General features: G+C 39.1%; 1 protein-coding gene across 1 annotated transcript in view; it reads right to left on the reverse strand.

Moving 5' to 3' along the window:
• Positions 1-6399: 6399 nt before the first annotated feature.
• LOC122660249 (rhomboid-like protein 14, mitochondrial) overlaps positions 6400-12219 on the reverse strand; it is a 35089-nt gene continuing 29269 nt past the window's right edge. The window contains exon 2 of the mRNA XM_043855468.1: positions 6400-7253. Within this exon, the coding sequence (XP_043711403.1) occupies positions 6471-7253 (783 nt within the window). The 3' untranslated portion in view covers positions 6400-6470. The remainder of the gene's footprint in view (positions 7254-12219) is intronic.

Below are 12219 nucleotides of genomic sequence, written 5' to 3' on the forward strand. Positions count from 1 at the left end.
ATTGATCGGGTGAAAAGTGCTTTAGAAAGACTTTATGGGGAATATAAGAGCATGCCAAAAGATCAAGGGTCTTCTTCTCTTGCTCGAGGTTGATGGTGTTTATTTCGTTATGCACGGTATATTACTTTTTGACTGTCTAATATTTTAACGTATGATTGACATTTCACTAGCTTTTGTGTTTAATGGTGCCTTCTTTATCTATTTTTATAGGATTATCTCTCTTTCCTTGTTGAGGATAATGATGCGGTCACTAATGGAAAGTCGAGTTGGAGCAATACTTGGAAGAGCCAAGCAAAACTTGGGCGGCTGGTTATGATGTTCTTGCATATTGGAAGTCAAATCGAGCCAATACCTGATTTGGCTCAGCTGGCCCATGATATATTGGCAATTCTGTGTCCACAGTTGCATACGAGTCGGCATTGATCTTGGTGGTAGGGTTATTGATAAATACCAAGTAAATTGCTCCCTAAGAATGTTGAGGCTTTGGTATGCCTCCGTGATTGGATGTTCGATGTAAATTATGGAGGTAATATTTTTCCTTTTAATCATTATGTGCATTAGTGCATATCCTTATTTTATAACTTGAGTATTTACTTTAATTTTTTTTTTGTTATAGCTGAACCGGATCTAGATCAAGATCTTGAAGAATTAAGCGATGCATTGGGAGATGTTTTTACAATGTATAATGCTTCTACTACAGTGCCTACAACTTCTAACCCCACTATTATTAACTAATTATCAAGTGCAATGTGAGTTGCTATCTTGGAACTTTTCTTCATTTGATTGATTGTCTCTTTCTTTAGTTATCAATAAATGGATCTTTGAGTAGCTATTTGCCGATTTCAATTGTTTTTGTTCAATTTCAGCCTTCTGATTTTGTTTCCCTCTTCTAATTTAGTTGTTGATCTCTTTGTTTACTTCTCTAGGTTTGAGTGTGCAAGACCTGTAAAAATGGGTGGAAGTGGACTATGTACTATGGAGACATTAGAGCAAGAACTTGTTTTTACTTCCAACTTCGTTGTTGATGTGGTTTAGACTTTAGAGAAAGAGAGAATATTTTTCTTATGTCAATTTGTTTAGTTGTTTGAGTTGATGATTGAATATAGTGGCAGGTGTTTGTGTTATTGATCCCATATTCCCAAAGTATTTGGAAAAGGGAAGCACTGATGGACATACTAGGCCACTGAGAGGTTTTGTTGAGGCCCATGCAGATGGTGGCCTTCTTGAAATCTTTGGTCTAAAGTAAGGATGGCATGCTTCATTCTAAATGATTTGTATTTCTGTGTGTGGAAAACCACAAGGAAGAGTGCATCATCAATTTAGGCTTTATTGCCTTAGCTTGGCTTTACCTTTATATACTGGATATCAGTGTTTACAGTTCATACATTAAATAGAAGGACAGGGACTGAAGAGCACTGTGACACCTACATTTAACTTGTACACACAACTATTCAATCTGAGAACTACCCTCAGAGACACCTTCTTGCGTGTAGCTATTTATAGCAATATTAACTCCTTCAATTAGAACCAATTAATTAGTGTCTAATTTAATCCATCCAGGATATAAGGATTCCAACAAATTCAAGCCCTTGGTGTATTGTGGAAAGCTTTCTTTGAAAACTAGAGAGAGAGAGGGGCTTACTTGAAGTTTGGAAATATGAAGCAATTGTTGCACATTAAGTGAATCTGGTGCAATGGGTATGGATCACTTTTCCCTTAAAAGTAAACCACTTTTGAATTTGTATTTCCTTAACTCCAAAAATGAATACATAACATGAAAGCAAATTGGAGGAGACTATTTGTTTTTGTTATAAACAACAAAAAAGAACTGTTCGAAGGAAGCGCTGATGTAGCCTATCGGGCATTGAGAGCTCCTGTAGATGCACTCAAGAGTTGAAGCTGGAAAGACATCTCTCCCGATGGTGATGGGAACTTTAGCAAATATATCCTATTTGACAATTGAGAACCCCAGTTAAAAAACAAGCGATTTTAAAACCATTTCATTAGAATTTATAGTGTTTTTATATCATTTTTGATAAAAATAGAATCCATACCGTTTTTGTACCGTTTTGTACCCGTTTTATATTATACGAAACCATACCGTGAGTATACCGTTTTGTATATTGTATTCATATCGTATCAAAACCGTGCGGTGACGATACGGTTGCGGTATTAAAAGTAGACCTTCTAAGCGGTACTATACGGTCGGTATTGAATACCTATTTTTGGTACCGTACGAAAACCGTACCGATTGACAGTGACAAGAGGAGTGTGTCGTATTTATTGCAATAGACCCCACGGTCGTCGGTATCAGGATATGGAGATTTTGGGTTTGGCGGTGGCAGAAGGGTTGAGATGCTCCCACCAGCGTCTTTCTCAGTTTATCTACCTTCTAGTAGTCTGACACCCTTTCCCTCTCCTTTTATCGATTTATCTACCTTTCATCGGCCATCCCTAATGTTGTTGCTTGGGAGGGGAGAGGGAGAAGGAGTGCTGGAGGGGAGAGGGATGCCAATGGTCGCCGAAGACGAAGAAGGAAGGGAGAGGGACAGATGAGTGAGAGGGGGAAAGAGCTGAAATTACAAAAGTATCCACACTTCATGTCATAACAAGGACAACTTTGTCTTTTAAAAATATCTAACCTGCTGACATCACTAATTAAAAGTTAAAAGACTAACCCAGTTAGTTTTTGGGCCAGAATTGAAATTTTGGTACTTAATGGAGTTGCATTAAAATAACAGGATAGCTCAGGGGGTGGCGCTGATAATTTCCCAAAATAAAAATAATAGCTCTGGAATTACCCCATTATTATTAACGAAAAAATTGTTCGTACATACCCTTGGGAGTGTTAAGAATTAACAACGCAATAGAACAACAACTTGCAAAAGAAAAACGAAGAGAATCACATACCCACAAAACAGAAATTTATGTTGTTCACCCAAGATGGGCTATGTCCACAGCTAAGCGATAAACCATAGGTTCCACTGTTCTGATGAAGAAATTGTAAGACCCTCACATACCTCATTACGAGATAACCCTTATATATAGCATCTCTCGCGATACAATGTAGAGAAACCCTAACCCCAAAAGTACAAAATTACCTGCAATAGACATTTTTTTTTTTGGTAAGATTACCCGTAATATAAATGACTCTCAAAAATTTTGAGCAGGACTGCCGTTATTTGGGAAGAATCAACAATACTTCCTGGATTAAATTGAGATCAGGTTTCACTAATAACAGGTAAGAATCCGTTTCAACATACCTACTATTCTTTTGTCATATGGACAACTGATGCAACTATTCCAATCTTTAAATGGAGAGGTCATGATTTGTTTTAGACATATGTCAAATTTCAAAACCTAATTCAATCAAATCTCCCTACATGTATTGGTATGCATTCTCATGTATGTTCATGCATACCTATGGTATTCCAATCACTATTGTGTAGTCTCCTATTGCTTAGATTTTCAAAGCTTTGTTTTGCCTCATGGTAAACTTCAATATGGCTGAACCTTGACCCGAGGGTTCTACCCTTCCTCAAAAAAATTGAGCACTACTTGGATTTACCACATGGCAATTGTTGACATTAAAGTGAGCATGTGGCAAAGGAGTCCTTGCACGATCATGTAGCAACCATGCACCTTTTTTTGGGCTACTAGAAACCAATAGCTTACAGGGGACATATTACAACACATCCTCACTTGAAAGTAGATTAGCATGCCCTTTTTTTTTTTTAACACAAGGAATATTTAGGTTGAGATGTGGATTGACCACATAAATTTCAGGTTGAGATTCAATGTAGGGAAATTTTCTGTAACTCCCTTGTACTTGCCCTGTATTTGCTCAAATTCCCCTTTTCCAATTCCCTTGAAAAGCAAACTTCAACCACTTTTTCTCCATTGTCACTTCAAAATCCCTAGATTACCTATCTGTCCAGTGGTCCGCCCTTGGCTGCCTACTCTAGTCGCTCCTAGCCAGTTTTCGGCCCATACCTGAATGAACTCTAATGAAAGCTCCAGAGTTGAAAAGTTAAGGTTAATGGACCAACCTTACTCTTTTCATATTCGTAGACACCTCATTTTGTCACCCTAGAGGATGCTCATGAAGATGATGAACATTTGTTCTAAGACCAAGGGAATGTTCTATTTTAAGATTTAGTTGCTTTCCCACAATCTTGAAAACTTGGAGATCATCTAGGTGAAATGACCAAAATGTCCATAATGGTAAACATGGTTTAAATGTGGAGTGTCTACAACTAGGGATAGTGTTGGTATATTGTTCATAGGGTTGTCACGTTTTATACAATATTTGAAATTCTCAACTTAACACTCCCCCTCACTTCATCTGCCGAAATGATTGGTCTTAAAATGTGACTAAACCAACATAAACATGAGCATTTATATTGTCTGTGTGTTGAACATGATCTAAGTGAGTCTTGTATGGATCACCATCAATTGTTTATGCAAAACAGCTCTCTGCTAATTATTTTGTCCGCATACCTGAGAGATCCCTATCCTTATAGGTATACTTTGTGTGTCTTGGTGTGCCAATGGTTGATGCCTACATTGGCTATATATCGATAGATTAAATTCATAATGTGTATCTGTGAGTGGAGGAGATACCCATCATAGAATCCACTTTCTAATTAGAGAGAATATTATGTGAGAATTTACAAATAATGATTGGATGAAAGTCGGAGCTTAAAATTATTTGCAAGCACATTTAAATATTAGTATTATTATTAAATGATTATATTTTAAAAGTGTTTTATAAATGTTTCATGTTCAATCAATGGTTGAGATTCTCGGTATTGACTTTTTCAACGGATTAAGGTTTTCGATAGCTATATTTCCATACCCAAAAATCCATTATGTGTTGTTAAAGAGAAGAGATATAAATGTAATGTTTTATATCATTCATGGGTTTACATGTTATTTTCAACTGTTGTTGCATTTGTTATTGTTTAGTGCTATTTAATGGGTAAATAATACTAATTACTATGGATGAATTAGACTCACCTTGTATAACCTCAATGGAAACACCCTATAGGGTCACGCCACTTGACTAACCCCTATATATGTAGTTAGGGAGGAGAGAGACACATTATATCCCTATTATCCAATGCTATAAGAGTCATTTGATGTAGCATGGTCATGTTCAACGGAAACCTTGGGATGCACCAGTATGGAAGAGTGATTTGATTAGGATTGAAAGATATAAAAGAACTAGGGGCAAGCTTAAATGATCCTAGGAAAAATAGTGAGGAAAGATATGTATAGTTTGGGCCGTCTCTCAAGCATGGCCTCAAATAGAACTATTTGGGACATTGATCTATGTTTCTGACCTTATTAGGTGGGATTTTCCTGAATTTCTATCAATATTATTGTGCTCTTTTCCTTTTACTATTATTTTAGTTATTGTTTTTGCAAACGTACATGTAAGTGGCCCCACTTAAGAAGAATTTTCTTGAGTTTTGTGCTCTTTTCCTTTTACTATTATTTTAATTATTGTCTTTGCAAAAGATTCATGTAACCGACCCCAATTAATTGGAACAAGACTTAGACAACTCTCTCTCTCTAGTTTTTACAAGCTATGGGTACCCATATAATGAGGTTGGAGCTAGGGTTTTAAGAATGGGGAATCAGATCAGATCGATGAATAGGTCAAAATCCCTAGAAATTCCTTATTTTTGGATCTGACTGATTCCGAGGTTCTTGACCACCGATTCGGGCCGATTCTGATCCAATCTAGATTGAAATCACCTATGATTGATTCCGTACTTTAAAACCCTGGTTGGGGCCCTCTCTGGATGCCAAAATTGACAACGATACTACCTTTCGAATTTGTGTCTAAGTCAAATTATAAGGGCCCCGGACCGAATGCCAATTGATTTTCAGAATCTCAAAGTTTTACATCATGTCGTACAAGTTTGTAGAGCCCATTCCCAGTTCGACCACTGGAAAGATAAATTTTCAAGGCCTAAACTAAAAGTGTTTTTCCCGAAGTTCTTCCTTTTCTCATGAGTGACCCTATATACCTGTAATTCTTTCTAGTAGAGGATCGGCACTCTTGCAACACATAGCCAAACTCCAGAGGAACATGTCCGAGAGAAATCGGCCCGGATCTGCCTGCCTGATAGAGAAACACGAGAAACATAATCTACCTAATAATTATCCAACCATTATGAGAGGACGACCTATGAATATTAAAAATATAAAATTCATGAAAGAAGTAAAATTACAAACTTGACTTTTATACCATGCTCGATCTGAAAAACTTCACCAGCTAATCACATCAAGAGTTCCAACCAGATTGATGAAATGTAGTCCACCAAAAAGCCGCTTCCAACCACTGTGACCATTCCCATGGTACTCGTGAGCTATATTAATGTTCCTTGCAAAATTGCAACTCTTTCACAACTGATTTTTAAGCTGTTAATCCTCCTTTAAATCGTTACGAGATGATGGAATCATCTACCAAACCTTTCAATCCTTCGACGCCGTACTTCTTCCAAAGAAAGGTCCCGAGGCTGATTCAATGGCCGAGTAGATGACAACCCATCTCTATGCCTTCTTGCACCACACATCTCGCATATATTTAACCTCCCAGAATTATCAAAGGTGCAAGCTGAGCATCTCCACAAACTGGACACATCCCTTCCTGTCCGGCTCCCACCAACAGTCCCCCTTCCAGAAATCTGAGGTCTCCGGAAATGAAACAAGCCCTTCAGGAACCTCAAAGGCCAGCTCACCACATCAGTAAGTCCTCTAAGTATAGATGTCAGTGGGTCTGGACCAGAATAAGAACTTTTTATCCGAAGGTAGAGAAATCCAGCAAGAATTCCACCAAGGTGACCCAAGAAAGACACGCCTGGCACAAACATTTGAATAAGAATCAGCTCAGCCCATGCTGCATATCGTGCGGGTACAATTAGTCCATGGACATATGTATAGTTGTCTGCCCGAGAGTTGAGGACCACTTTCATTCCAAAGAGCACACCAGAGAACCCAACTGCATGTTCATAGTAGTAGGCTCTCTCATAATCAAAGAATATGAGAAGGGCCTTTGCAAGGAGTAGTGTGATGCCTTGGGACATTCCTAGTAGTGCTGCAACCATTGAAGCAAACTCGATGCTTCCCATTGAAGTCTCCAACTGGATCCCCTTCCACAGGAGAGACATCATGTTGTAGACCAGGTGGGATTCACTCATGTGGTAGAATGGTGACAAGAAGAAGCGCTTCAGGTCTCTGTGCTGCTAATAATTACCAAAGATAAGGACAGCGTGTAAGGAAGAAATAGAGACATTAAAGCTCCATTTGTTTCAACGGAAATTATTTTGCAGGAACTGTCTTTAAAACAAAAGAAATTTGTATAGAAATGAAAAAGGAAAATTGACACTTCATGGTCCAGTATAGATTTGTTTATAGAAGTGGCCCACCAAATTCTAACACATTGCAAACTGGAGATCAAGTCCGACCATTGGATAGACAACGGACGGTCTGGATGGGCCTCCATTGTCAAATTTGAGACTCAAATTCAACCACTTCACTGTGTATTGGCATGCATGTCCATGTACGCGTACAGCACTCCAAGCACTACAGTGCACTCTCCCGAAGACCTGGATTTGCAGAGCTCCATTTTTCCACTTGACAAACTCTGTTCGGACTGAAACTTGACATGCGAAAGAGACCTAGGGATCCAATTGTCCATAAAATTTGGGCCCCATCCGACATACATGTGGGAGATTTTAGGGACGACCAGATATACTTTGCCCGTGAAAAAAACAGTTTATTTTTACTGAAATATAATATAAAAACTTAGAAATCAACTTCCATTTTAATTTTAGTGATGTTGATTTCCCCACAAGGGGGGAAAAAACTGATTGGCATCTTGCTCAACTATATAATTGCCACCCAAGAAACACACTACCCGTATTTTGGAAATAACAAATAAAGACAAATGAAAAATAAATTCAAATTAATTAATAAGTACAAATTGATTTCCAAGAAATATATTTACTGTTGAAACAAAGACCACAAATATGATTCCCCACGAAGACCATGATATTAGAGGAAACTAACAACATACAGTAGTTGCATAAAAGTATAGCTTCTGAAGCATATCTTTCGCCAAATCATAATGACCTTCAACAATTCAAGATAATCAGGACATCACATCCATCATAATCCTTGGAATTTTTTTACTGCTACGAATAATAATTTATTCATTCAAAAGCAATGGCTACTGAATCAGAAGCCCAAAAAAATTACAGCACAAGGCAAACAGGTGAAGAAAAAACAGACTACACATACAAGCAAAGGCACAGAAAAAATAGAACATAAATTCTACTTAGCTACTTAATGCGTCAGCTAACACATCAGCATATCTAAGACAGCACAGAAATTAGTAGATCTACATGGGAGTGCACAAAGATGTTGCCCTCATTATCATAGTATGAATAAATCCATGGTCCATGTTTGATGCAGTTAGACATTGGATTAAATAGGGATTCTTTGTCATTTTTTATTTTTATGTTATTAGAATCGTAGGAAGGTAAGAGTCCAGGTTTATTAGAGAATGATTTTTGTTTTAGATTAGATAGAGTTAGGGTCAAGTTATGATTTCAGTTTCAAGGTAGGATTAGGACTTTTATTTTATAAAAGGGCATGTAACCCACGATTGGGATCTGGATTTTGGAATTGAATGAAAAGTTACCTTGTTGCCGCTCAGAGCTGTGTGCGCACAAGTCTCTCTCCCTTGATTTTCTCCACCTCGTCTCAGGTACTGTTCCTGCTCTTCCTCTTCTCTCTGGTGATCTTCTCCTTTCCTTCTTTATTTCTTGCTTCCCTCGTATACCATATGCCTTCCAATTTCTGTTTGGGCCATTAACGATCACTAGAGAATTTGTTGAAACTCATTCAACGCAAATCTGATTGGCTCGAGATTTTGGGGCTTGAATCACCTCCTTAGGGCCAGGTCCAGAAAACCATCTCTGATGAGAGATCTTAACCAATCTCATAACTAACCTGAACTTCTACCGCCAGATCTGAGCTATAAGAACAGAAGATCTTGGTAGATGTTTTGAGGTGTTCATCGGTCAGAACCAAGAGACTATCAAGTTTCACCCCTTCGCTTGCAGTTTCAGACCCTTCCAAGGCCTAAGCAGAGACAACCATCACTTGAAATTGAAGCTGCTGGTTTTGGTTCGAGCATAAAGGTTGAAGACAACCTTCGATAGGTGTTTTAACATTTCTATTTCCTGATTTCCGGAATTACCCTTTCCTATTTCTTTGAACCCTTCTTGTCCTTATTTATTCTCCTCTTCCCAATCTGTCCGTACTCCCTCATTAATTAAAACTCCTACATCCTTTCACTTTGTCTACCTAAATACACTATTAAGTTTTTGCCTACTTACAATCCTGCCACTGGTCTTATACACTTCAAGATATTTACTGTTTTGCCACTAGTGCTTGTGATTTGAGTTATCTAACACTTGGGCGGGCCCATAGCGAACCCATATTGGGTTTCCAACCCCGGGATCGCATCAATGTTCCTGTGATCTTGTCCAGTACTGTGACTGACAATGATCTAGTGATTGGGCCACACACACTACGATAAAGATAAATTCTGCTGTCATTGAATCCGTTATACACAAGTCATTTTATATCCTCATAGACTAGAGTTTTGCAAGAACAGAAACCATAACATCAAGTATCAAGGGTACATATATTTAACAAACCTCACAGCTGAAATACAATAGGTATACTGACTGTGTAGCACTGTTTTTTTGGGTGAATAAATGAATTCATTGCCAAAGGAAAAAGGAAGAAAAAAAAAAAACCAGAAAGCCCTAAGAAAGGGGGGGGGGGGAGAAAAAGAAATACAACATACAAGACCCTGCCTCTTACAAGAGAGGGTGGGGGGGGGGGGACTGTAAGAGAGGCGGAGAGGACCCATGCATCAATAATCAACCTTTTTCAAGGGGTGTCAACTAAAAGGGGCAATAGCTAACTTAGTTTGAACATCAAAGGTAATGGAATTCCAAATCTGTTGAAAGGATCAGGATTTGGAGGTCCATCTATGAAGATTGCGCTCGAACCAAATGTGATAAATGGCCGCATTAAAAGCGAGCTTACCCACCGTGTCAGAATAGCAAATGTCATATCCACGGTCCACCCAAATCCATTCTCTCTGAAAGGGAAAAATCCACATTCTACGAGATAGCATTTGGCTAAAAGACCAGACCAGACAGAGGAGGAGAATGGGCAATCGAAAAAGAGATGATCCACATCTTCAAAGGCATTCCAGCGAAGGCAACACTAGGGGGAACAAGAATCTGTCTCTAAAGGAGGAAAACCCGAGTCGGGATGCAAAGAGAGCACACCCTTCAAACAGAGAAGCTATGATGGGGTATGTGCGTCTTGAACTAGACCAAATCGCACCAAGGTTTCATTGAACCATGAGCCCTGATTAGATCCCAAGCGGGATTGGCAGAGAAGAGAACTGACAACGAAGCAGACTAAATAACTATGTCACCACTCCCCCTGGCTTCCTGGGGATACTTGGTAGATTCCAGATGGAAGCGAAGGAGGGGGAGGCCAGTTGGAACTTAAAGGTAGGTCGAATCTGGTAAGAGAAGAGGTTTACAGCAAGAAGAAGAGGGAGAGAAGAGGAAAGAAAAAGAAGAAGAAGAGAAGAGAATGGGAGAATTGATTGTGTGTTGAGTGATTCTCAACACACATATTAGCTTCATTAATTAACTCTTCCAAATTACACAAGCCTCCCTAGGGAGGTAAAGGAAAATAAGACAAGAAAGTAAAAATACAACTTAGTCATGTCTAATAACTAGACAAGGACAGAACTACCCCTATACAAGATATTCTAACAACTCTAACACTCCCCCTCAAGCTGGAGAATAAATGTCATACATTTCCAACTTGCACAATAGAGTACTAAATAGACTAGGAGGGAGACCCTTGGTGAAGATATCTGCTACTTGATCACCTGTCTTCACAAGGGGAGTTCAAATGCACCCAGAATCCAGCTTCTCTTTGATGAAGTGACGACCAACCTCAATATGCTTGGTTCGATCATGTTGAACCGGATTATGGGCAATGCTTATGGCAGCTTTGTTGTCACAATAAAGTCTCATTGGCCCTTCAGTTTCAAAGCTCAAGTCTTGAAGAAGCCTTTTCAGCCATATAAGCTCACATACTCCATGGGCCATGGCCCTAAACTCGGCCTCAGCATTGGATCGAGTAACAACTGGTTGTTTCTTGCTCCTCCAGGTAACTAGATTGCCACCCACAAAGGTACAGTACCCAAAAGTAGATCTCCTGTCAGAGACTGAACCAGCCCAATCAGCATCTGTGTAGCCTTCAATCTGCAAATGGTCATGCCTAGCAAATAGAAAACCTTTTCCTAGACAGGATTTCAGGTATCTAATGATGCGATACACTGCATCCAGATATCCACTCCTGGGAGCATGCATGAACTGACTCACCACTCCAACTGCATAAGAGATGTCTGGTCGAGTCAAGGAGAGATAGATTAGTTTCCAAACTAACCTTTGATACTTGCTTGCTTCTATAAGAGAAGAACCACATTCATCACCAAGTTTATGATTCGGATCAATGGGGGAAGTGGCTGGTTTGCACCCCATCATCCCTGTCTCTTTCAGAAGATCCAAGACAAATTTCCTTTGGCAAATGTTGATCCCTTTCCTTGATCTAGATACCTCAATACCCAAGAAGTATTTTAAGAGTCAAGGTCTTTGATCTCAAACTGTTAGCTTGAGATAAGACTTCAATCTATTTATCTCAATGAACATCATTCGCACCACAATGTCATCAACATAGACAACAAAGAGCGTAAGCGTACCATTACCTCTCCCGATAAACAACGTGTGGTCAGCTTGACTCTGATAATACCCATTCTTCAGAATGGCTTGTCGAAATCTCTCAAACCAGGCCTTAGGAGACTGCTTTAGGCCATAGAGAATTTTCTTCAACCAACACACTTTCCCTTCAACTCGAGGACACTTAAAACCAAAGTGGAGGCTGCATGTACACTACTTCTGCTAAATCTCCATGAAGAAATGCATTCTTCACATCTAATTGGTACATTGGCCAATCTTTATTGGCTGCTACTGAAAGAAGAACCCTGATGGAGTTATGCTTGGCTGCAAGGGCAAAAGTCTCCTGGTAGTCAATGCCATA

This window comes from Telopea speciosissima, chromosome 4 (genome assembly GCF_018873765.1).
Source record: "Telopea speciosissima isolate NSW1024214 ecotype Mountain lineage chromosome 4, Tspe_v1, whole genome shotgun sequence".
Taxonomy (NCBI): Eukaryota; Viridiplantae; Streptophyta; class Magnoliopsida; order Proteales; family Proteaceae; genus Telopea; species Telopea speciosissima.